The sequence below is a fragment of the Sceloporus occidentalis genome, unplaced genomic scaffold (assembly GCF_023333645.1).
Source record: "Sceloporus occidentalis isolate IW3139 unplaced genomic scaffold, rSceOcc1.0.p SCAF_1, whole genome shotgun sequence".
Lineage (NCBI taxonomy): Eukaryota > Metazoa > Chordata > Lepidosauria > Squamata > Phrynosomatidae > Sceloporus > Sceloporus occidentalis.
In genome coordinates, this window is record NW_028316981.1 from 71750449 (window position 1) to 71777312 (window position 26864).

At 40.3% G+C, this 26864-nt stretch overlaps 2 protein-coding genes across 4 annotated transcripts in view; one reads left to right on the forward strand and one right to left on the reverse strand.

Annotated features, from left to right (window-relative positions):
* DNAH1 (dynein axonemal heavy chain 1) overlaps positions 1 to 26864 on the forward strand; it is a 230293-nt gene that overhangs the window by 178074 nt on the left and 25355 nt on the right. For all 3 annotated transcript variants that reach the window (XM_089524609.1, XM_089524619.1, XM_089524628.1), the window contains exons 56-65: positions 9883 to 10074; positions 11543 to 11710; positions 11852 to 12043; positions 12986 to 13117; positions 16307 to 16432; positions 17516 to 17635; positions 23001 to 23150; positions 24380 to 24540; positions 24912 to 25137; positions 25226 to 25421. In XM_089524609.1, the coding sequence (XP_089380735.1) occupies positions 9883 to 10074; positions 11543 to 11710; positions 11852 to 12043; positions 12986 to 13117; positions 16307 to 16432; positions 17516 to 17635; positions 23001 to 23150; positions 24380 to 24540; positions 24912 to 25137; positions 25226 to 25421 (1663 nt within the window). The remainder of the gene's footprint in view (positions 1 to 9882; positions 10075 to 11542; positions 11711 to 11851; positions 12044 to 12985; positions 13118 to 16306; positions 16433 to 17515; positions 17636 to 23000; positions 23151 to 24379; positions 24541 to 24911; positions 25138 to 25225; positions 25422 to 26864) is intronic.
* On the reverse strand, positions 618 to 13225 carry LOC149321578 (HAUS augmin-like complex subunit 3). Its single transcript, XM_089524654.1, has 7 exons — positions 13150 to 13225; positions 10731 to 10820; positions 5371 to 6260; positions 4888 to 5250; positions 3357 to 3799; positions 1311 to 1527; positions 618 to 1024 (listed from the first exon to the last, which is right to left on the reverse strand). Exons 2-7 carry the CDS (start codon positions 10774 to 10776, stop codon positions 803 to 805), a joined length of 2181 nt encoding a protein of 726 aa, XP_089380780.1. The 5' UTR covers positions 10777 to 10820; positions 13150 to 13225; the 3' UTR covers positions 618 to 802.

The following is a 26864-nucleotide window of genomic DNA, read 5'->3' on the forward strand; positions in this document are numbered from 1 at the left end:
ATATACCACTGAGAAGTAATTTGTGTTGTCAAGTACCAGCAACATGCCACCCTAAAGCATTTGTGATCTATCATTCATAGTGGAAATACAGCTAGAGTATGAGAAAAGAGCCCATCCTTAGCAATGGATCAATTCAGTTTAACAGGGGCTTCTAGAACCTTACTGCAGAATTCTGAAAGCGTGCATATAGACCTGACTGTCATGGATCACAGACAGCTCTTTCTTACAATTCCTATATACCTTGATCCTATTTTATATGAAAAATTTAGTTTGACTGCCTTGACAACTAGCAATGTACTGTGTTTTGTATCCATGCTCTTATTTTATTATAACTTTTAAAGTCAGATGTGGAGTTGAAACAGAAAAATAAGTACATAAGAAAAATGTAAAACAAGTGTGTCATATCTGTTAGAAATGCAAACTATATCTTTCATTCTACCCAATGTGTCTCAGTCTGTGCAGCCAACACTACCTCCACCCTGTCATCCAAACTTGAATGGAGACTGATTTAAAAGTCTTTCCCCTAGTATCATCATATGGTAACTGGTATCATCTCCCAAACCGACTCTTTAATGCTGTTTACATTTGAATACATCATAGTTGAGGTCCATAAATTCTTAGGATCCAAAAGACAAGTGATAATCTGCAGAAAGGACATGTAAGCAGTTGAAAGTTTATGCTGTTAAGAAAATGTCAAAGACCTTACTATTCAATCCAAATTATGATAAAATGAGTATCCTTGGAGTAAGCCATCACACTTGTTTCCTACCCAACTACTCCTGTGTTCTGGTATTGACTATATCTACACATATGAAGATGCCATTGTCTGCTTCTCAGCTTCTTCTACTAGCTCCTTCAGATGGTCTGGGTTTTTGAAGAAGTGCATGTAGAGGCTGCGTTCAGTCTTCTGAAAGTGGCTCTGTAGGGATTTGCGTTTGACCTTCAAGTCACTCAGGGTGTCCATTAGCATTTGGTAGAGTTTGGCATGTGTGATGCTGAGCTGCTCCAAAGGTTCTGAAAGTTCCTGTAAGGAAAAAGGGTAAACAGATGGTGCTACAAACAGGACCAGAAAGTGCAGTACATCTCTCTAGATTTACCCTTTGGAAAATTCACAGGGAAGGATGTTAACTACTCAGCAGATGATCAGGTGTCCAAAGGACACAAAACATAATGATATCACAAAAAACAGGAATTATTGTGTGGCGGGACCGATAGCATTCCCTTGTGTTTTAGAGAGTAAATTCACATGCAGAGGCAATATGGTGGAAAAAAATAAGATTTACACAGGATGGTTGAAGACTCTATCATACCTGTGCATGAAGCATTAGCTGTTTGGAGTCACCATACATCAGGCAGTACAGGACCTTGTTTTCAGACTCCAGTTTAGGAAGCTGGGTGAGTGGTGTGGCTAGCTGCACTTGGAGCATCCTTAGTTGCTGCCACAGTCGTGAGGCTCGACTTGCTAGGGTCTCATAGGAATGGAAGAGTTGCTTCTCTTGACTGTGCTTGTCCAACATCTCCCACAGCCTAAGAAAGAGATGAAAACAGATTCATCAATTAGAAGATTTGCCAGCTGTATCCATGAGATATGCAAAGGGATAGTGTAGCACCTTTGAGACTAACTAAGAGAAGTTTGTAGCATAATCTTTTGTAGACTGAGGGCTTGTCTACACTGGCCAGAATACTCCAGACTTCTCCTGAAGTTTTCTAGCCCCAGAGTTGTCCCAGATCCCCCCCCCTCCTCTGCACCCCATAGTGATGTTGGTTAGCTGTCAACACATGTGTCCTGCTGTGCTACTGAGCAGTGATGCCACTGGCACAAGTTGCTCCCTCTGAGGTCGGAAACAAGACATACAGCATCAATCAGATAACTGGGCACCTTCTTCTGACCTCCAAGGGAGCAACTTGCACCAGCAATAGCACCAGGCAACACAGAGGAATGTGAGTGCAAAGAGCAGCTGGATATCACTATGGAGTGTTCCAGATTTTCCTGAAAAATCTGGAGATAAAAGTGAGGTTTTTTAAAAAAGATGGCTTAAACTGACCTCACCTTTCTTCCATTGCGCTTCACTTCACTCACACCATCTCTTCAGCATTTTAAAGGAACGCAGGCAAATGCCACGCCTCTTTTTTGCCCAAAGGCAGATGTTTGGGAAACCGTGGTGTCACCCCCATTAGGGTGTCACCTGGTGTGGCCCATACCTTCTGCACCTCCCCAGTAATGCCCCTGCATGAGAAAGATGAGAATGAGTGACTAAGGCAAGAATCATAGAATTGGAAGAGATCTCAAGGGCCACCCAGTCCAGTCCCCTGCCATGCAGGAATATACAATCAAAGCATCCTAAAAGATGGCCATCCAGCCTCTATTTAAAACCCTCCAAAGAAGAATGGAAACTGCTTTTCTTCAGAAGGCCAGTTTTCATTTCAGAGAAGTTCTAAGGGTCAGGTATAGGCAAGGCAAAAGAGTGGAACCAACAATACCAACCTATTTTAACTTCAAATATTTTACTGCCAATAATTTGGAGTCATTCTAGATTATATGTTTAACGTGTTGTTTGCAGTGAGGCCCTCTCAAACAGTGAAAGATGTTTCTTTGTCATCATAGCATATCTCTTTCCCAGATACTTAGATTAAGACCTTTAACCTTTTTTTAAAAAAATGGTCATTGGAAGAACAGGCTTGATTAGAAGATCTGGTTGCTGAGTCACACATCTCTAAAGAAATCCCATTCTGAAGGGGAAACAAGCTAATAATAAGTAATATGCATTCCCCTTAACTTCTAGTTTGACCCCAAGCCTTGGAAAAAGCAGTTCATCCCTTAAGAATGGGGGAGGGGGGAACAGATTCAAAAGGTTAGAAACTATCAAATGCTGGTGTCTAGGGGAAGATTTGACCCAGGGCTAGAGCTCCCCCACACCTGGACTGAACAAATAATCATATACTTTAAGAATACGTATAAGTGATGGATGGAGGACTACACTAGGAATAGTAACTTTTTTAAAAATCTCTTTATGAGGAAATTTAAATTCTGCCTTGGATTTATAAATAAAAAACATCAGATTTTATGCTGACATTAGTGATGATTAGTTGGGCCTATTGATTAGTAACACTAGACATTTACATTCTCAGCACAGGTAAAGCTGTTTTCTTTTTTTAAATTCAATTGTGCTGCATAATAGTTGTAGAGGAAGATACTAACACATTTTCCCTTCTCTGGAATATTCTTTATTTGTGTTTTAGTACTCTACGATCTCATTTTCCTTTTTGAAGTCTCTCTTTCTTAAGTCAAAAAAGTATTCCCTGGTTTCTAAATACTGTCAGGGACCTGCAATAATTCACCTCTTCCCAAACTTTACCGTAATGTGGTGAAATCACTGGGGTCTATCAGAGTTCGTGGACATTGCTTTATGGAGAACCTTGAATCTTCAAAGCAGGATTGCCAGTCCTGTAACTTTGAGAACAACCCATTCCGGATCATCAACATCTCCTTCAACAAAGTCCCCATCTGTTGCAGATTCTTCTTCTCCAGCACTAGCAAAAGTCTCAGCAGCTCCAAATGGCTCAGGTGGCCCACCATTTGGCTAGCAGCTTCCTCTTGCATCAGCTCAAGACGTTCAAGTCTGAAGGTTTCTAAGTCAAGTTCCCCACTTACTATAGGCAAGCGAAGAAGGCGGGCACTGCCCTGAAGCAGAGGCACAAGCTGTTGCATCTTTGCCTGTTCTACCTCAGTTTGGAGGATGCACAGCTGCTCCTGGCAATTGGCTATGTGAAGGCATAGTTTTCCTTTGTCTTCCTCCACCTATAAAAGACAAGGACATTAAATCCCATGTTTCCTTGCAGTTACTGAAAAATCTGTTTGAACTTGACAAGAAAAGACAACAGCTTTTATGTGAGTTTTGTTGGCAAGTATAAAATGTCTTCTCCCCTACAACAGCTTATAGAAGACGGTTAAGAATGTGGTTTGTAAAGGAGCATCGGTAAAACTGGCTTTGAATCAGTTTTTTGAGGCGCTTTATAGACCAGCCCTATTGGGCGCTGTTGTTACGCGCAAGAGGTGGCACTTCCTGATGCGCCTTGCCCCTCGCATGTAATGAGTGTCAAAATGGCGGCGCCCTATACAGATGGGCATCACCATTTTGACGTGATGGACGCTTAGCGTCCGCACATCACGGCGCGGTTGTGACACTGCAAGGGCGCCATTGGCACCTTGCGGCGTCACAACTGCACCACAAGAAGAACCCACTTTTTGCTGGGTGGGGAAGCTGAGCGGTTTGTCCACTGTGGCTCCCTTGCGCAGCAAACAAGGGCGGCAGCAGACCGCCCTTTTGGGCGGTCTGTAAAACACCTGAGACTCTTATCTGTTTTCCAAAGCACTAAGCATCCACTGGTATTCCCCTCACACACAAAAAATCTCCCAGTTGGTTTTGCTCATTTGGAGCCCATCAGGAGTGTTGTTAAGTTCTAAAAGCAATGCAGAAAGCTTCTCAACCACCAAAAATCAGAAAGTGAAACCAGAACTGGATCTAGGGGAGACTTCAAGGCCCACATATTTCCTGGGGGTGAATTATTGGCCCCCAGATTGTGGGAAGTTTTCCACCCTTCATGTACAATAGGGCTACATGGGCCTTGTTGTGGAATACATTGCAGGGACTGACGGTTGGGGTGGGGGATGCTGTACCAAAACAGCAGCTCATTTCTCAATTTTGTCACATTCAGTCTGAGTAAAAAAACAAATAAAAAAGAACTGCAGGCCTGCCAGGAGCAGATGAGTGAGAGTCTATTTCCCTTGTACTTTCAGCTCTTTGTTATCCTTATAGCAACAGTCACAGAATGCATTTCTGTCTTTGGGAGACTATTCCACAAGTGTGGTTTACTGAAGTCACTTACCTTCTTCTCTTTAACAGTCTTCAAAGCCTTCACTGCCCATTGCAAAGAGGATGAAATTCCTTTCACTTTTGCAGAGGTCATCACTACTGCCATCTGGCTCTGCATGTAAGCTAACTCCATGCGCCCCAATTCCTCCTGATAGGTGTCCAAGTTGTTTCCTTCAGAATGCTCCTTTTCATCAACTTTTGTCTCTTTCAGCCCTCCTTGACAACTATTCTGAGCTAGGCCCCAAGATCTGAAACCTTCTGTTTTTGGCTTGTCCATTTCTTCTGACAGGGCTTTCTGACTAAACTTTGCTTCATTTTTTCTAGCCAGCTGTCCTTCAGCAAGTACATGGCTTTTTAGCACACTTGTGGTTATTGTGTGATCTTCAGGCTCTTCCTTAATGGTTATGCTCTTGGTTATTGTATGATCTTCAGGCTCTTCCTTAATGGTTATGCTCGTGTCTTCTTGCTCTTCCTTAATGGTTACGCTTGTGGTTATTGTATGATCTTCAGGCTCTTCCTTACTGGTTATGCTCATGTCTTGTAACAGCCCTCCCTGAGTTAGTCTTGCTATAGTATCTGTATCCAGGTCTTCCCAAGTGCTTCCCTGCTGCTTCTTTACCAGAACAATTTTATTAGCCTCCATATCATGAATAATACTTGGCATAATCTTTGAAAAGTATCCTGAAAATGCTTTTGTGGTTGTTTCTTCTGATTCTAGGTAATGTCTCAGGTCTGCTGTAGCCATGGATATTCTCATTCGCTCATTTCCAGGGTCTGTGTGCCACTGAAACAGCTCCTTTGCTGTCTTACAGACCTGGCTGAGAACATCATTGCTCTGATAATTCTCTAACTCCAGCTTCAGATGTGTCTTTTCCAGCTCTTTGATACCTTTCTCTTTCTTCTTTATTGAACAACAGATCTCTTGCTTCAAGCTGCCTAAACAAGCCTGAAGCTTGTTGTGCCGCTTTATGCAACAGGTACGTTGGCTCTTCAGTGACTGCATCTCTTGTTTGAGAGTTTCAAGGGACATGGCTTCATTCTCCTGTGGAGCACCCTTTAGCTCCGAGGATTGGGGGTAGATCTTCAACACCTCCTCCAACGCTTCCCCTTCAAGAACAGGCTTTCCAGAAATGACCAGTTTCTCATAGTTTTCCAGTTCATTGGAGTCCAATACGTTCTCCTCACCCACTGTGTTGCAAAACCACTCAAGAAACTGCTCTGTTTGGGGACAGTCAAAGAGCCAGTCAAAGTCCTCCTGGTGAAGGCAGCCTGCCTTTGGATAGATAGTCTTCAGGATCTCCACAAACTCAGCTCCTCTGTCAACTGTATCAAGAAGAAATTGTCTGGAATGTCTCCGGGCAAACATGTTTATGCTGCTTCTCTCACCTGAGAGAAGTAAAAGAAAATTGTTTATTGGAATGGAGAAGTGTATGCATTTTATCTACCTGTGGTATTGTTATGGAAGCAAGGTATCTATCAGTTTTTCACCAGCACTCCATGACCACATTGGAAGAATCCTATGTATATAAGAACTTGCTTTGCTTTTCAGTTTACACTTAACATGCCACAATAGCAAGTAGCTTCTTACCTTTGCAACTTTCTTCTTTAACAATGAAGTTTAGACATGTTTCCCCACTCCCTTCAAAAACAGCATCCAAGATTCTCAATAACTTTTTATGCACTTGTAGCCCACTTCCACCTGCCTTTCATCTGAAGTTCAGGAAACCACTTGTTTCTTCTTCTTCAGTAGCAAGCTGATAAGCAAGGAAAAACAGTCTGGCATATAGTGCTCTTGTGGCTGATTTATAGAAATAAGCAGGGACAGCTTTTCACAGTATGGAGTTAAATGTTATCACCTGCTAATTTTCCTGGCAAGAAAGTTAAAGCTATAGCAACAAAGCCTGGCTAAAAAAAATGTAAGTTTTAAGTTCTGAAATTCTTTTTCTTGTTTAGCTGAAACATGCAGGAAGCTTTGTTATTCTTTGCCTCTGGCCACTTTATGCATGTTTAAATAAAATCTGAGGAAGCATCATTTCAAACTTGAAGAGACAGACACATTTAATTAGGACAGCTAAAGATTCTCTTCCCATGAAATAGAGAGCACAAGGCCAAGCAGTTGCCTCATGGGTCAGGGTGATACTGCTCTTCATATCCCAACACTGATGATCTCTCTGCTCCTGGATGGAGCACAGACTTCTCACTTTTGTTGTTGCGTGCCTTCAAGTTGTTTTCAACTTATGGAGACCCTAAGGCAAACCTATTCTGGGGTTTTCTTGGCAAGATTTGTTCAGAGGTGGTTTGCCAAGAGCATGTGACTTGTCCAAGGTCACCCAGTGTGTTTCATGGCCAAGCTGGTAATCAAGCCCTGGTCTCCAGAATGATAGTCCCAACATTCAAACCACTATGCCACACTGGCTCAGTTTATTATGTACTCTCTCTCTCTCTCTCTCTCTCTGCTTTTATACCTTATCCCTGCCTGTGACCTCTACTCATTCTGCTGTACCACCATCAGACACTCAAAGAGGAGTTCTTTGAAATTATTCCACCTTTTTTCCTTGTATCTGGAACTGCCCTTTTCCTGGTGCCATCTCTTTTCAGTTTCAGCACTTACCATTTTTTGTCAGCAAGCAAACCATGTATGAGTCTTTAAAACAACTGTACATTCTTTCTCTTATTACTGCTTTCATTTCTGCTCCTTGTATTTTTTCTAGATTGTAAGCCCCTTGGGACAGAGACCTACCATCTCCTCTTTTGCAAATTGTCCTGTTCCTAAATGGTGCTATGCAAATACAACATCATCATCATCATGAGTGTCAGTTTTTATTCTGATAGACACAGCTAATGTGATATTGTACCAAAGAACATATTCTAAGTTCTGTGCAGAGATGATGTGTTTTAATCTTGTTTAATCTTGAGGAAAGAAAAATGGGAGCTGTCTCAAGAAACCAGGATGAATGACTAAGGAACTTTCAACTGAGCTAAGTTTTAAATGGAACATGTATAAGAAATGGAAAAAGGGGGAAATCACCAAAGGGGAATTCAAAGAAATAGCGAGCCTGTGTAGGGGTAAAGTCAGAAAAGCTAAAGCGCAGAATGAACTCAGGCTTGCTATAGAGGTTAAAAACAATAAAAAGGGCTTTTTTGGATATATCTGCAGCAAAAGGAAGAAGGAGGAAATGGTAGGGCCACTACGTGGAGAAGATGACAAAATGCTAACAGAAGACAGAGAAAAGGCAGAATTACTCAACACCTTCTTTGCCTCACTGTTCTCAGAAAAGAAAAAGGGTGCTCAACCTGAGGATAGTGGAGCAGAGGACAGAACAGGGGAATTTCAGCACAGAAAATTAAAGAGATAGTACAGGAATATCTGGTTAATTTAAATGAATTTAAGTCTCCAGGACCAGATGAACTACATCCAAGGGTATTAAAAGAACTGGCAAATGTAATATTGGAGCCATTGGCAATAATCTTTGAGAACTCCTGGAGAACAGGAGAAGTCCCAGTAGACTGGAGGAGCGCAAACATTGTCCATATCTTCAAAAAGGGGAAAAAAGAGAATCCCAACAATTATCATCCAGTTAGCCTGACATCAATACCATGAACGATTCTAGAGCAGATCATTAGACAGAGAGTCTGTGTAAATGGCAATTCCATAATCACAAAAAGTCAACATGGTTTTCAGAGAAACAAGTCATGCCAGACTAGTCTTATCTCTTTCTTTGATAAAAATTACCAACTTGTTAGATAAAGGGAATGCTGTGGATATAGTACATCTTGATTTCAGTAAGGCCTTTGACAAGGTTTCCCATGACATTCTTGCAAACAAGCTTGTAAAATGTGGGGTAGACAAAGGAACTGTTACATGGATTTGTAATTGGTTGACTGGCCGAACCCAAAGGGTGCTCAACAGTGGCTCCTTTTCATCCTGGAAAGAAATGACCAGTGGGGTCCCACAGGGCGCTGTCCTGGGCCCAGTGCTATTCAACATTCTTATCAATGACTTGGATGGCAGAATTGGGGGCACACTTATCAAATTTGCAGATGACACCAAATTAGGAGGAATAGCTAATACTCCAGAGGACAGGATCACAATTCAAAATGACTTGAATAAACTAGAAAGCTGGGTCAAAGCTAACAAAATGAAATTCAACACAGATAAATGTAATGCACTGCACTTAGGGCGGAAAAATGAAATGCACAGATATAGGATGGCGGACACCTGGCTGAATGAGATACATGTGAAAGGGATCTAGGAGTCCAAATAGACGACAAGTTGAACATGAATCAACAGTGTGATGCGGCAACTAAAAAGGCCATTGCAATTTTAGGCTGCATCAATAAAAGTATAGTGTCTAGATCAAGAGAAGTAATAGTACCACTATATTCTGCTTTGGTCAGGCCTCACCAGGAATATTGTGTCCAGTTCTGGGCACCACAATTCAAAAAGGACATTGTGAAACTCAAGCATGTCCAAGGGAGGGTGACTAAAATGGTGAAGGATCTGGAAACTATGTCCTATGAGGAACGACTTAGGGAGCTGGGATGTTTAGCCTGGAGAAGAGATGGTTAAGAGGTGATGTGATAGCCCTGTTTAAATATTTGACGGATGTCATAATTGAGGAGGGAGTAAGCTTGTTTTCTGATGCTTCAGAGAACAGGACCCGGAACAATGGATGCAAGCTGCAGGAAAAGAGATTCCACCACAACATTAGGAGGAACTTCCTGACAGTAAGGGCTGTTCGACAGTGGAACACACTCCCTCGGAGTGTGGTGGAGTCTCCTCCTTTGGAGGTCTTTAAGCAGAAGCTGGATGGCCATCTGTCGCGGATGCTTTGATTGAGATTTCCTGCACGGCAGGGGGTTGGACTGGATGGCCCTTGTGGTCTCTTCCAAATCTACGATTCTAATTTCATGTCTTAATACTGTAGCCCACAACAGAATTCTGTATAGCAGATAAGACACTATTCTGATCTAATGATTTTCTTCTTTCCCCCATATTTTCAATTAGGTACGAGCGATGCAGCGTCCTCCAGTTGGAGTTAAAATGGTTATTGAAGCGGTCTGCATTATGAAGGGAGTTAAACCCAAGAAAGTGGCAGGAGAGAAGCTAGGCTCTAAGATAGATGATTATTGGGAACCTGGCAAAGGCCTTCTTCAGGACCCAGGGAGATTTCTTGAAAGCCTATTTAAATATGATAAGGTAATGGTCATAGTGGTGGCTATCTTCTTCTTCTCCCCCCATCTCCCTCCTCCCCATTTAACATCTATCCAGCATCACAATTTGCCTTTCAAGAATAAAAAGAACTTGTTTCAAAAATTTGACACACACACAGTACTTCTTTGTGGACTGGGGGTCTAGGAGACTAGTATCAGAACCCCTGCTCTGCTGTGGAAACTCACTGGATGATCTTGGTCAAATCAGACTCTCTCAGCCTCAGAGGAAAGCAATGGTAAAACTCCCCTGAATAAAATCTTGATAAGAAAACCCCATGATAGGTTCACCATAAGGTTGTGGTAAGTCAGAAATAACATGAAGACACATAAAAACAACACCATTCAGAACTTTCTGTTGGCTTGCAGAAAGGCCACATCAAGCTTTCTTGGGAAATCTTGGGGGGTGGGGAGTCCTCCGGAGGGTGTAGATATTTCCTCATGGCAGCAGCAGTTTCCATAAGGACAACTCCTGCTGAATTTTCTACCTCTTCAGCAGTGTTTTAACAAATGCAGCTTTTATATATATACTTTCTCAATTTAATGTAGCAGCATGGCTTTGTTAAGATTAAATATGGAGATATAAAGATACTGCACCCAGTAACACTATACAGAGCAAAACAGACATGCACACATAGAGAGTACCTTTTAGCAAGAGGATCCTTTGCTGAAAGCGAGTTATCTTCTTCATCCAGTAGTTTTACTCCATGTAGCATATTTACCTCAGCTGCTTTCCTTGACCAGGAGAGAAAGTGAAAGGCATGTAAGTACCCCCAACTACCCAGTGCTGCTGGAAGAGCGGGGGGGGGGGGGCATTGAGTTCAAGTTGTCTGCTAATGAACCACACCTTTTCCCAATGTTGGGATCAGGTGGGAAGAATGTTTAGGGTTATTTCCAGAACAATTTGGTAGAAGCCAGAAGTTGTACAGGAAAGATACTGTGGTGTAGTAGTTTTAACATTGAACTACAGCTCCAGGATGGAAGGGTTCAAATCCCGCGTGTGTGACCTTTGGTAAGACACACTCTCAGTCTAAGAGGAAGGTAGACAGACATTCACATCTGGTTTGGGGGAAATTATATTGTAAAATGTGAATTGCTATACTCAGAGGCTTCAAGAGGAGGGAATTCACCCTTGTTTGCCAGGAAATGGGTGGTCTGAGAAGAGCCTGGGGTCACAAACATAGCATGGATGGACAGTGATTTGTCCATTCCTATGTTAGAATCTTGATTGCCCAGATATCACATCCGTTGCCTTGTGTTCATAAGTCATTTTAGTGGAGTCTAGAAGCTTCACACTGGCTTCATAGTAACTGGAGAACAGCGTGTGGCAAGTACAAGGGAAGTAATGTTTTCATTGATGCTGCACTGATAAATATTTGCTATAGGACTTTGTTTTCACAGCTGACTTTCTAGAGTTTTCAGGGCTTTATTCTTCCAATCTCTTCAACCCATTTCAGGATAACATTGCGGATGCTGTCATTAAATTAATCCAGCCATATATTGACAGTGAAGAATTTCAGCCATCAGCCATCGCCAAAGTGTCTAAAGCCTGCACATCCATCTGCCAGTGGGTCAGAGCCATGCATAAATACCACTTTGTGGCAAAAGCTGTGGAGCCAAAACGAGTAAGAACTATAACAATGCTTTTCCCTTCATAGGGGTCTCATATACACAATTTAAAATAAACAGAGACTTCCAAAGAAAAGCAGCTCTTTGCTTATCACTACAGAGGTCTTTGGACTTCACAAGTATTTGTCTTTCCCTAGCAAGCCCTGAGAGAGGCTGAAGAAGACCTACAAGCCACACAAAAGATCCTTGATGAGGCTAAGGAACGTCTACGAGATGTGGAGGAGGGGATTGCTCATCTTCAAGCCAAATACAGAGGCACCCTAGCCACAAAAGAGGAGCTGGAAATGAAGTGTGAACAGTGTGAACAGAGACTGAATCGGGCTGACAAGGTCAGTGAGAGAGCCAAGTTGCAATGCTGATTCGTTCAGCCATATTAGTCTGGGGATAGTAGTATGCAAAGGGATCTTGCAGCACCTTTGAGACCAACTATGTGAAAGAAGTTGTAGCATAAGCTTTTGCAGACTTAGGTGCGTTACAGACTGCCCCTTTGGGGTGGCCTGTAACTGGCCCTTTCCCCACCAGATCGGGGCCTCAGCTGCCAGAACAGCAGCCTCCGAGGCCCCGATCTGCCGCTTCATGCCCCAAGGACACCCAATGGCGGCAGGGAGGAGCAGAAAGGGGCTGCTCGGCCCCTTTCTCCCTTGCGTCCCTGGCACAGCCGTCTAAAGGCTGCGCCAGCAAACCACAGAAGGAGCTCTGTTTCGGAGCTCCTTCTCGCACCGCGGAAAGGGCGCTCGGCGCCCTCTCCCGGCACGACGATGTCACAACCATGCCGCCTCGTTTGTGTTTAGGCAGGCCTTTGAAATGTGGATTGTGTTAACTGTAGAATGTGTGAAATGGTGTGCTATAATTTATTTTAATTTTTAACTTTTTAAATAGTAACTTATTTTGAATATGTTTCAATTGTTTGGTTTGAATAACATTAGCACTTTTGTAGAGTAGGATTTTTGATGTAATATTATTTTATATTTTTGTAAGCTACCTTAGATCCCATCTTGGGAGAAAGGCAGGTATAAATTAAATAAACAAGAGTGTCCCACACAAAGTAGGAACAGCATTGTATGTCAGAAAACATTTGACTGACCCTAATTTGCAGTAATCTTTTCACCCCAATCACAATTCTGGCTGCTACTTTCATTTTCCATAATTCTTTGAATTTTAGGGGGAAGGTCCCAGTCATTGTTCTTTGGGATTTTCTGATGGGACATAGTGGAGGCTCCCCTAACAAAGAAGGTGAATGACAATGTTTGTATGTTTTTCTTTTCTCAAAGTTAATTAATGGCCTTGCTGATGAAAGGGTGCGCTGGCAGGAAACTGTCCAGAACCTAGATTATATGATCAACAACATTGCAGGAGATGTGCTAGTTTCAGCTGGCTTCATTGCATATTTGGGCCCTTTCACGGTAAGCAAGAGAAACATTTCCCCCCAAAATACCTGATCTTTAGGTCTGCTAATGAGTTATGACACTCAGAGGAAAATGTCTATATCTGAATCAAATTCTTTCTGTCTACTGTGATGTTAGGTCATTCTCAGGATGGCAAGTGGTGCAATCCACCACTTACGGGTTTATCCCCATGCACCAACCAATAAGGCAGGAGCCTAATGTTCTTTTTTCTTCAGTTTAACTGCCATGGCTTCCCTTCACCATCAGTTTATTTTTTCCTGCCCTGTCAACCAGATATGTTTTTAGATTTCTCCATTAAAAAAGGCAGTACAGGAGATGGGAGAAGACAAATAGAAAAATGAATAACCCGATTACGGAAGCAGGTGAGAGAGAAAATTTAATGGAGTCAGGTAGGCAGGTGACCACTACACAGCGGATATCTGATCAGCAAAGAAAAGTAGTACTTCAAAAAAAATTTCCTGTCCTCTGTTGAAAGTGACTCCGAGGACACTACCTTAAAAGATTTTTTTTAAAAACCCTTACTGTTTCAGACACCAGGTGGAAGCTCAGGTCTAGATCCGATGAGGCAACACCTAAGGGGGAAAAAAGAAAATTAGTGAAATTGTGGGTGGGTTCTGAACAGATCCCCTTCAAGTTTCAAGGGGCAACTGTACTTCAAATGCTAGGCCAGAAGACAAAATTACACAATTGAATGTGACAATAAAGATTTCAAAATAACATCAGTATTGAGAAAACAAGTAGATAATGGAAAAGAGATTCCAGTGCCAGAGATGTTTCGGGAGTTGGTCGAATCCAAATGGAAAATACCACTATACACAAGAAAATGTATAGGATACATTCAGAAATTTTATTTATTAGAAAAGTCTGTAGTGAATTTATTAAAAATGCCCCTAGTGGCTGGTCCTGTTGCAGCTTTGGTATCAGGAGCTATCTCACCTTGATACTATGAGAGGTGGCCTCTCATGAAGCTTCAGCCACAGTGATAAGAGCATCAATTATATTATCATTTTTTTCCAGAGCTGCTCTGTTGTGGATACAGGAAATGGAGGAATCACAGGAATTAAATGTTACATCATTGCATAGAGCACTAGATAAATTAAGGAAAGCTTTATAGTATGTGGTAGATGCTAGGTACGATGCCATGGCATTTGCTGCCAGAAGCATAAATGCAGTTACATTTGGTAGAATATCCCTATGGTTACGGCATTGGGGAGCCATCCGGTAGATGCTAGGTACGATGCCATGGCATTTGCTGCCAGAAGCATAAATGCAGTTACATTTGGTAGAATATCCCTATGGTTACGGCATTGGGGAGCCATCCAGAAATCCAGAAATAATTTGGCCTTCGTACCCTATACAGGAGGTCTTCTTTTCAGAGAACAGATCTTAGACAAAGTGTTCGTGGAGAAGAAAAGAAACATGTAATGCCCACATTAGAAAGAAAACGTACTGACAGATAATTTTACAGCTCAAAGTACAGCAATAATAATTCCTTTTGTAATAGAGGAACATCAAGACAGACAGATTTCCGAGGATATAGACAACAGTGGAATAGACAAAGGTTTGGATATGGAAAACAGTCCTTCACAAACAATCAAGGTCAAGATAGAGGAAGAGGATCAGCCTCTGCAAAAAGGGGCAGATCACAGTATTGACCAGAGGAGCATACTGGTGGGGAGAAGATTACTGCAGTTTGGTCACTTGAAGAAAGAGATAACTGCAGACAAATAGGTACTTCAGGTGGTAATATCAGGGTACAAAATAACTTTCAAGAACAGACCAAATGGCAGATTCCTCTCCTCACCAGTACCAAGAAGACCAGAAAAACGGCAGATAATAAGAAATGAAATACAACATCTACTAAACATAGGTGCAATAGAAGAAGTAACCAATGGAACACAGAGAAAGTGGATTTTACTCTATTTTCTTTATTGTGTCCCCAAAAAAAGCGGTACTTATCGTCCAGTTTTGGATCTGAAGTACCTCAATAGTTTCATGAGGTACTTCAGATTCAAAATGGAGACATCACAAACAAAAGAAAACTTGAGGATTGGAGATACACTTATATGTTTCAATGTCACCAATGCACAAGACATTTCTTAGGTTTCTCAGTCATACCTCACACACCTCCATGCCACCATTCTCTGAAGATGCCAACCACAGATGCAAGCGAAACATCAGGAATACATTCTTCTAGAACGTAGCCTCATAGCCTGAAAAACCCACAAAAAATTATGTCTCAGGAATTCCTTGGAATGTCATCTCTCAGCAAGCCTTGAGATTGGCATAGTAATCTCTGTCTCTTCCTCCTCCTCCAAGTCCTGCTTGTTCTCTGACGCTGCAGGGGAATCCCCCAGCCCAGGGTACTCCTCTGAGCCTCCTGATACGCCCCCAAGTCTATCTCTGCATCAGACTCAAAGTCCCTCTCTCCACATCAGCTCCAGGACAGGCCATGACAATGGGTCTTGAGAGGGACAGATTATAACTATGTGGCTATTCGAATGAGGTCATTAAGACAGTAATGGCATCCAGACATAAATTGACCCAAGGCATGTATAATAGAACATGGAAAACATTTTCATCATGGTGCAATGAACGGAAAATAGAAACGGAATCAATAACAATAAAATAATAAATATGTACTACAGTTTTTTGCAGGATGGGTTAGGTAGAGATTTATGACCTAACACACTGAAAAGAAAAGTATCCTGAAGTGGTGGCTTGCTTTGACATCCAAAAGATGAAAAAGGCTAATTTGATTTATAGTAGCCTCATTGATTTCACAACACCCTGACAAGATCTGGAGTATCTTAGAACAAGCAGACAGGAAGGGTTTTTTGGAATACATCAGGAGGTGAATGGAAATCCAGTCTTGTTTGATATAGTTGTGCAGAACTCATCTTTTGACTTTCAGTTTTCGTAAGAAATGCAGAATATGAGGTGGGGGTGTGTGTCTTCTATCAAGCCCTTTCTCCCATTGTTTTCAGCCTTCCACATGTTTGAGATGTACATGCTAAATTCACAATACTAACTTTTCCAGTATTTCGTAAGTCATCACAGTCTCCAGCAATTTGATATCACTCAGGCATAGAGGTGGGGTTGAATGTAAGTACTTAGGAGAGGTTTTTATTGAAATTAAAACAGTACTGTCTTACTGTAAGAAATGAAACACATTTTCCTTCACAGGGTCACTACCGCACAGCACTTTGTGAGGAATGGATAAGTCAGCTGGACACATATAATGTTCCACATACCAAAGAACCAAATCTGATAGCCACACTTGGAGACCCGGTGAAAATCCGATCATGGCAGGTAATATTAAGAGTGCATGCTGAACAGTTTTGTGGTGCCTCTGTATGTCTTGATTAGCTGTACTTTAAAAAATAAAAATAAAAAGAGGTACATGCATTCCAGTGAGTGGTTTATTTTTATTTATTTTTTTGGAGAGGACCTCACAGAGTTTCTAAAAATCTTGGGTTGCTCTAAATTCTGCTTTAATAGAATAGATACAAGTCAATTTATGTTACAGAGAAAAATCCTTAATAAATGCTGCTTAGAGCAATTTAAGACTGAATCATTGGAGACAGAACTATTTTAATTAATTAATTAATTGGTTTTATATCCTACCTTTCTCTCTAACTGGGATTTAAGGCAGCTAAGAAGGGTGAGGAACCTTTGGCCTTCCCATATTTTTTGGAATTTGATTCCCAGAAGAGCAATGGATTATAATGGGTGTAGTCCAAAGTGTCTGGTAAGCAAAAAGGTCACCATCCCTGTTGTAAAGTCATGTTTTGGAATTCATTTTGAACCCAGATCCCACGTTCAAACAACTCAGAGATGTAGTGAGATGGCAATGTTTCCACACAATCATGAGCATATAAAATATCCCTGAAGAGAAGTTCTTGCCCCTTGCAGCTTTTCCTTTGTGAGATACCTATCTACTGAAACAACTGAAACTAGGAAGCCTGTACTGGTTTCTGTTATTTATCAGAACCAGTGCCATCAGTACCATGTCCTTAGATGTTGTCAGATTTAGATGCATTGAAAAAGGCCAGCCCAGTTTATAAAGAATTTACAGACATTTCCTTGTTGCCCTGCTCCTATGTCAATTATAGACATACATGAGACTGGTTGTTATGAATGAAAGGCTAGCCATATAATAGATTGCAAAATGTCATATATACAGTAGCTCTTTGTCTTCCCAGGAGTAAGCAGGAGTAATATGAATTATGCAAAATGAAGAGATGTGCAGATTGGTTGACTGATAGGAAATAACTCTTCTTGATTTAAAAAATGTGTTCTCCTGAGGCAGTTTTGTTTTGTTTGTTTAGGCCAGAGGTAAACATAAATTTGCATTTGTTGTGAAAACAAAAAATGCTTTTTCTTCTTATACAGATAGCAGGTCTGCCCAATGATACCTTATCTGTGGAGAATGGAATGATAACACAGTTCTCTCAGCGTTGGACTCTATTCATAGACCCTCAAGGACAAGCTAACAAATGGATAAAAAACTTGGTAAACATTGTTCCTTCTGAAAAATTATTGACCACATTTGCTTCAAACCAGGGATTTTTGGTTCCTCTGATGTTAAAGGTCTATTCTTATGAAGGCTTGTATTTACATCTCATACCTAAAATTCCCAGTTTACAAATCATAATTTCAAAATTAAGAAAGAGAAGGAAAAAAGTTAATAACTGAGATAGGAACAGCTACAACTCAAAAAGACATTCAAAACAAATTCTATAAATTCTTCTTGAGAATCTATAAAAAATAAGTAAACTCCACTATAGAGGAAATACCAATAGCTTCTTTTATGGACAACCTAGACTATATGACCCTAAATCCAGATGACAGAAACAAACTAAACCAGGACATCACCGCTCAAGAGATAGCTTGCATTCAAAATTTAAAATCAGGTAAATCGCCTGGCCAAGATGGCTATACAGCTGATTATTATAAAAAGTTGGAGACCATTTTAGTAAATCCTCTGAAAGAAGTGTTTAATAATATCCAAAAAGATGGAATACCAGATTCATGGAAGCAGGCTGACATTTTTCTCATACCAAAAGAAGAGAAAGACTAAAAAACATAAATAAAAAAATAGAGAACTATAGACCAATCTCTTGAATTTAGATTATAAAATCTATGCAACCATTTTAACAGCCAGATTAAAAGAAATCTTGAATAGTAACATGCATGAGGATCAGGCAGACTTTCTGCCAAATAGACAAATGAGAGAAAACGTCAGAATAGCCTTAGATGTTATAGAATATTATGAAAAAAATAATGACAGAAAGTTGAGACTATTTCTAATAGACACGGAGAAAGCTTTCGACTCAGTCAATTGGGACATACCTTATTATTATTATTATTATTAAACTTTATTTCTAAAGCGCTGTAATTATATATACAGTACCTCACCGAAAGGGAGGGCTGGAGGCATTTGTTTTTCTTCCGGAGGAACACTGCAGCAGCCAAACAGTGCAGCATCCCTCCACATTAAAAAGAACCCGGAAAAAACGGGTTCTTTTTAAGGCGCCCAGTGCACATCACGAATGCATCATTGGCGCACCAGTGATGTAAGCGACGCACAGCGACATCTGTATACTGCATGTTGTTTATGTCACCATGGTGCCGCCTGTATGGACGGGACTCTGCCATGATGCCACCGCCATTACACGCTAGGGTTCGGGAGCGTGCGGTTCCTGGGGGCTCCCGAATTCTAGTATCGGCGACAGCATGCCACTTTTGGCCCATCTGTTTGATCTATGTTTCTGGTCTTTAAAAAACTGCAATTTGGTGAAAAGCTCATCGGATGGATTAAAAATATATATACAGAACAAAAGGCTAGATTAATAATGAATGGTGAAAGAACAAAAGAATTCATCATATCAAGAGGTGTTAGACAAGGCTGCCCTCTCTCACCATTACTTTTCATAAGTCTTGGAACCACTTCTTAATAAAATCCATCAAGAACAATTGATTAAAGGAACTAAAATAAAAGGCTCAGAATTTAAACTGAGAGCATATGCTGATGATGTAATACTCTTTTTAGAGAACCCAGTAGAAAGCATAAATACAATAATGGACATTCTAGACAAATTTGGAAAAAATAGCTGGATTTAAACTAAATAAAACAAAATTAATATTTATTACTAAAAATATGTCAACTAATGAACAAAATCCTCTATCGGAAAAAAACCATTGTAATGTAGTAAAAAAGCCAAATATTTAGGTATATACCTTTTACGGAGGAACACAGAACTGTTTAAACACAACTATGAAAAAACTTGGAAGGAAATTAAAATGGATCCAGCAAAATGAACTAAATTAAAACTGTCATTTTATGGCAGGTTGTCTATAATCAAAATGTCAGTTCTTCCAAATTTTATATTTTTATTTACCAATTTGCCCATCATACATAACACCTAACCCTTTACAGTGTGGAGTAAAGAGCTTAAAAATTCATTTGGGAAGGTAAAAAAAACCCAGGGGAAGGATGGAGACTTTGTTGGACTTGGGGGGGAAAAGATGTTGTGCTCTACCAGACCTAGAATCTTATTTTCAGACTTGTGTTTTAGTCTGGATACAAGAATGGACAAAACATAAAAATAAAAATAAAAGACTGTTGGATTTGGAAGGCTTCAGTCTAAGGTTTGGATGGAACGCTTACCTATGGTATGATAAAGCCAAAATTTGAACACCACATTGTAAGAAAGGTCTTAATAAATGTTTGGAAGAAAATAAAGGCAGTCTTCTATCAAGATATTCCAGGATGGATGTCACCACAAGAAGCTCTCCTAAGCAAATATAAAATGACAGACCTATGGCTAAGGTACGATGACATCGTAAAGATAAACAAACACTTAAAGATCCAGAATTGAAAGATATGAAGGACATCCAGTCCATTGATAGTAAAATGCATTGGCTACTGTATTATCAATTACTTGAGAGATTCAAGATAGATAAAAAGAACACAGGGCTCTATCTTCAAAAAAATGAGATGGACAAAATAATGATCAAAGAAAAATCTAAACAAATCACCAAATTTTATAAAACAATTCTAGACAGAAAATTAGAAGAAGATGTAATCAAGGACCATATGCTAAGATGGGCAAGAGACCTTGATAAAGAAATTCCCTTAGATAACTGGAATCAAGCCAGACAACAAAACCAAAAAGTTTATGAAACATCAAAATCTTAGGGAAAACTATTTTAAGATGGAGGTAAGATGGCACCTGACCCTGTCTAGATTGGCCGATATATAAAGATCCAACTATTGTCTGTTGGAAATGGAAAAAAAATCTCTGGTAGCTGGCTCCACATGTGGTAGACATACCCAATGATAGAAAAATTTTGGAAACAAATTCACAACTGACTTCAATGTATCTTAGACATTTATTTTGAAGCCACACCTGAACTGTATCTTTTAAATATGACTGATAGCATCCAATCAAAAGAACAAACTAAATACTGGAAGCAGAATCTTTACATGATTTCAGCAGCTAGAGTGATGTTGGCACAGAAATGGAAAATGTCTGAAGTACTTTCAACAGACAATTAGCTGCTGAGAATGATAGAAATTGCTGAAATAAACAAATTAGCAGATACCATAGCAGGAGAATCAAACACCAAATCCAAAGAATGCTGGAAAAGCCTTCTCTTATACTGTGAAAAAATCTGGAACAGTGCAAGTTAGACAAAATAGTCTAAAATAGTTAGCTATGAGATAATTTTCTTTTTCATAAAATTTTCTATTGTATCAAAGCTTTTGTATTTTTTTTTTTGAGGGAACAAAGATAATTAAACAAGTAACTTAAAAAGAAATCGATAAAACAAAATAGAAAGAACACGGCTTCTAAGGTTTTTTTTTTTCACCGTGGAAGACAATAGCTTGATAAGGATAGTGAAAGACATTACTTTTCTAGATATGAACTTGTGGCTATCTACATCTTTCAGAATTTAATTTGTTATGTTCATCCTCCCATTAACTCCAGTTTTGTTCTGGTCGTGCAAAGATTGTCATAATGAAGAAAACTAAAATTCTCTAGATGGCATGGAGAAGCTGTCCACAAAGTTGGGTTACTCTTTGCAGTCCACCAAATGTTGCAGGAGTCACCAAGCCCAAATTCTTTTCAGTTAATAACAGTTAACTCCCACACTTTCACCTCAGTGTTTTTAATTTCCTACCAGCCAGTTAGATGTGTTTTTGACCCTTCACCAAATATAAATTAAAATTAATGGGAGACTTTCCAAAGAAAAGGAAAGATTTGGCAGAAGAAGAAGTAAACATGGCAGCATTTAAGCATAAGTGAGGGGAAAGAAAGAAAATCAGTACTGAGGTGGCAGTGAGAGAAGCTGTATCACTGACTTTTCCCCAGCAGATTGGGACTGCACCAATAAATTAATAATTCAAGCCCAGATGACCACAGATCATCATATCTCATGAGATAAAAGCTGATAAATCCTTAAAGAGAATTTTTCAGAGAACCCGCAGCAGCAGTTCAGATATCACCAATTCATTCAAAGAAACTAAAATCTCAAGCATCGGTTTTAAAAAAAGAAAATGAAGTGGCAACCATGGTAAAAAAAAAAAAAGTCTAAAATGTTTAAAAGGACGCTAAAACTAAGGAAGTAAAGTTACCTGTGTCTAAAAGGGTCAGGTCCTGTGCAGAATTCAAAGGAGAAAATACCAACCCTCACTTCAGGCCACCATCTTGAAAATGGACATTCAAGGTGGGAGTACAAGCCAACATGCTGACTATTGCTAAGCAGCAGGCACAGCTTAAAAAGACTGGAATGCAGGTTTTGATTGATAACCCCTACATAAAAAGAGAACAAAGTCAAGAGTACAGTGCACCCGTGGGGGATCCGTTCTGAACCCCCCTCACAGATAGCAAAAAAAGCAGCACCTTAAGTCCCGTTCTTTCAATGGGTGTGCACTCCTGCTCATGCCACCATGACACGCCCATTGAAAAAAATGGGGTTTGCTATCCATGGAAGCTCAAACTGTGGATGGCAAGCCCACAGTTGGCGCAGGTGCGCTGTACTAATTCTCAGCCTTCTTTTCTGTCATTCTTGAGAGGCACATTTCAAAATAGTCAGACAGATTTGAATGTAATTGAGCAGATTCAGCCTCAGTGTTCATCAGTAATGAATGAGACTGCTATGAATTTACAATACGTAATTAAAGAGTCAGTTACACAGGAATTTAATAAGTTGCTAAATTCTCAAACAGCTCATTTTTTTAAAAAAAGCCATAATTTGGATATAATTAATTCAAGGGCTATAAGGTCAGATCAGTTAACTCAAAGGACACAAGAAATTCAATGCCTACAAATTCATTAAAATTAGAAATACAGGAAGGAATGAGATCAAACAACCAACAACATGTTGTCATGACAAACAAAAGCACACTATAGGAAAGGAGAGAGAACAAGATAGGAAGTCAGAAATGAAAAAACAACAATGTAGGGGGGAAATGTCTAGCTAAATTAAAATGTACAGAGAGTGATTTTAAGGACAGAGTAAGCCAAATTAAAACATACAGACAGCAATAATAGAGCAGAGAGCGATGTTCACATATCTGAAGGGGAATTTCAACATGACAGTAGCTCAGATATAGAAGACATATCAGAGAGTGGAGTTGAAAAAGAATTAGCATCAAACATGTTATTTTAAAAAAACACCTTTAACACATTAAAAAGAGTTTCACAAACTCTGGAGTTAGATGAAGTTCAAGGAGAACAAGGCAATAAGGTAACACAGAACGTAGAGCAGCAGCAGTATTGAAAACTCCTGTAGTTAAGGGGATAGAATTTCTAATTCCTGACATGTTTAGGGAATTAATTGGGGTTGCTTGTATTGTGCTGTCTTTCAGGAGAAAGATAGTGGGTTAGACACGTCTAAGCTGAGTGACCGGGACTTCCTACGCACCTTGGAAAATGCAATTCGTTTTGGAAAGCCATTTCTCCTGGAAAATGTAGGGGAAGAACTGGACCCAGCTCTTGAACCTGTCTTGCTGAAACAGGTGCCCTATCTCATAAGCATGGTGGGGGGGAGCAGTCTCAGAGCTTGGAAATTATGAAAAAGCAACAGTGTTACACTTTGGCTGGCATCCTGATAGTGCCATACACAAATGTAAATCCACTTTATTCCTGTGTATATGTGGTTGTTTTTTTCATTGCAGAGGTTTGAATTCTCTTCTACCTCCACACCAACCATACCCGCTCACAATTTACCATTTAGGCACTGCAGCCCCCACCCCACCATTCTGTGGCTGGAGGAGGGGACAGTCAGAGAAGCTTCTGGCTATATTCTTGTAGCCAGACGCACAATGATAACATCTCTTGAGACTTCCAAAGGACCTCAGCATTTCTCAGAGGGTGATATAATGATTCTCTGTCTGTCTACAGGAAGATAGCCAGATACTTCTCTAATCTCATTGCTTCACTCTCTACCGGCTACAAAAGAGCTGTGGGGTGAAAGCTGGAGTAATTTTGGTCATTTTGGTACTGGGGAAAGAAATCAATAAAGATAAACTTGAAAGTAAAATATCAGTAATGCATTATGATATTCATTATCGTTAATGGGTGCTTATTACCCTTGACAAATAACTAGTGCTGAGTGATATGTTGTTTGTTTCCAAGCTCTAGTAATTCTCTTATAACATTAAGTGGTCTTGATAAGCATTCTTCTGCCAGCACTGAATGGTGTGGCAGGGACTGCTGGAATCAGGGCAGTATTACGTATTCCCTGAATAGCCCAGTTTTGCATCTTTAAGGCCTGACATCTGCATTGCATGTATAAATCACAACTAGAAGAATGATATAGATTACCATTGAGGAGCATGGGTCAGGAGAAGATGTCTGTAATCCTTCTGCCATCAGTTATTTTTCTTCACCATAACTTCTCTGTACTAACTGGTCTTGTCCCAGCACATCCTCTATAGACATTTAATGTGACAGCTAGTTCATTTTGATACTGAAAGTGGACCATGTTTCTATAATGAGGTGAATTTCTCCCAAATGGGACTGTAAAGAAGGTCAGCTATGACTAATAATGACATATTTCAACTTTCTCTTTGCACCTGAGACTCATCACCACTACATTCCAGTGTTGCTTGCTCTAAATCACAACAGTCACATGCTATCACTGAAAGAAGACTCTCTGAATATCATGATACTTGCTTAAAATAGAATTTTCTCTTTATATTTTGCATAGAACTTTATACATTTTAACCTTTTCCCTAATGCACAGACTTACAAACAGCAAGGCAGCACTGTGCTGAAACTGGGTGACACAGTGATTCCATATCATGAGGATTTCAAGATGTACATCACCACCAACCTGCCTAACCCACATTACACACCAGAGCTATCCACCAAGCTGACACTGATTAACTTCACCCTGTCCCCCAGGTAATATTGGTTTTCAGTACTTTTTCACAGTATCCTATGTTGGCCCCTGAACTCTGTCTGCCCTTCTTATACTGAATAGTGGAAGCCATATACACTGAATAAAGACATTGATTTGAAAGCTTTGAAAACAAAGCAATGCTTTTCATTTTTTATTTTTACTGTTTGCCAAATGTACAATCTCTTTCCTTGTTCCCCTTTAATTATGTCAGCTTTGTTCCCATGTTTCAAAGTAAAGGCAGCATCCCATCAGTCTTGTCAGTTCAAACTATTACTATTACTATTACCTAGTGTGAACATGGCAGTTGGAAAGTGGGAACAATCAGAATCAAGTTATAAATATGTAAGGTTTGATTTATTTCTTTATTTTATAGCGGCTTAGAGGACCAGTTGTTAGGCCAAGTGGTGGCTGAAGAACGTCCTGACTTGGAAGAGGCCAAGAACCAGCTGATTGTGAGTAATGCCAAGATGAGGCAAGAGCTGAAAGAAATAGAAGATCAGATCCTCTATCGTCTGAGTTCCTCTGAGGGAAACCCTGTTGATGATTTGGAGCTCATCAAAGTGCTGGAGGCATCCAAGCTAAAAGCAGGGGAAATTCAGGTTGGTAACAGATTTGCAGTTCCACCCAATTAGCTGTTCCTTTTAATATATTGTGAAACTGCATTTTGTTTTGTTGTGTTTCCTCCAGGCCAAAGTGAAGGCAGCTGAGCAGACAGAGAAGGATATTGATATCACTCGGCTGGAATATGTACCTGTGGCAGTTCGCACCCAGATCCTATTCTTCTGTGTTTCAGATCTGTCCAACGTTGACCCCATGTACCAATATTCATTGGAATGGTTCCTCAATATATTCCTGACAGGAATTTCAAACTCTGAAAGAGCAGGTAGTTTTAATAACTTAATGGGAATCTCCACTGATCCAGAAAATTCCAGTACCACATATATTCTGATTAGGACCAAAAGAACATAATCAGCCCTATTTAGATTTTGCAGAAAATTATCACTGGCATCCTGTTCAATAATTACAATGTTGTAAATCAAACATACAACATCAGAAATATTGAAATTCACATTTAATCTTGGCACCATTTCAACAACCACAAATACTGTCCTAAATCTACATTGGCGGCCAGGCAGCCACACCAGTTAAAGGAGCTATGGGGCATTGGAGAATATGGTGTTGAATTATTACATGGCCAGCCCCCTTCTACAAGTGACATCTAGACTACAACAGAAGATGCCACCTTTAAAAAAGAAAGCAGTGTGATGAAACCATGCAGGGTGCAGCTACTTGGCTAGTAAGGTGGGTTTGCAGGGATTGAATAAGGAGATGTAGCTTCAGTGACATAGGATCTTGGTCTATATTTTGTATAGTAAAATCATTAGCAGTAAGGTTTAAATCTTGACAGACAGTTAAAGTAGAACATATCTACGGTCAGAATAAAAATTCCCATGAAGTTAAAAAAAATTGAAATCCAAAACACCATTCCTTTTATATTCTGTTGCAGTCTAGACTCATCTATTTAAGGTCTTGGCTCTCACACTTGAGAGAATGGAGATCCAGTAAGAATGAAATTCACAGATCTTTCAAGAGGGCACCAATACCTCCTCATTCCAGGTCATAAATCAAGTCCTACAAAATCATTACCAGTGTTGTAGAATCTCTATCATGTCCAGATTAGCGACAAAACAGACATCCTCAAAGGAGCAGCTTCTGGCCACCCCTTTCAGCGCCAGATCGGGGCTACAGCAACTGCATGCTGAAAGCTGCTCCTTTTTGCTCTGATTGGAATTGCTCATTTTTTACTACTGGAATCGAATTTAGCTTGTTTTTTTTTTACTATCTTGGATTTCAAAGACTTCGGTTCATCTCAGACTTCTATGGATTTCAATTTGACTTCTCATTCATTATGGCTTCCTGCTCTACACCATTTAAGAGATGTGAGACCTGTGGCGGTAAGATGGCAGTTGGCAGGTGGGGATCCCCACACTGCTTGCCTCTTCTGCCTGGGTGAAGGATAAGTGGCCTGACAAGGATCAAGGCTCGAAATCCTCTGCCAAGAGACGGAGGCCTCGTCTGCCAAGAAGGGCCGTTCTGAACATTCGGCTTCAGATGACAGTGCCAGGAGGTCCCGTTCCGATCCCTTAGGTTCACAAAGGGCGTCTTCGGTACCGACGGAGATCAAGCGGGACCAGCCCCGACGTACAACTCCACCGACTTCTCACACTGTTCCAATGACTCCTCCAGCTCACACTGGCCCAGCCACATGCTTCCAAGAACTGAGAATCCGTGTCTTGTCCAATTCCGATGAGGAAGAGGTGATTGA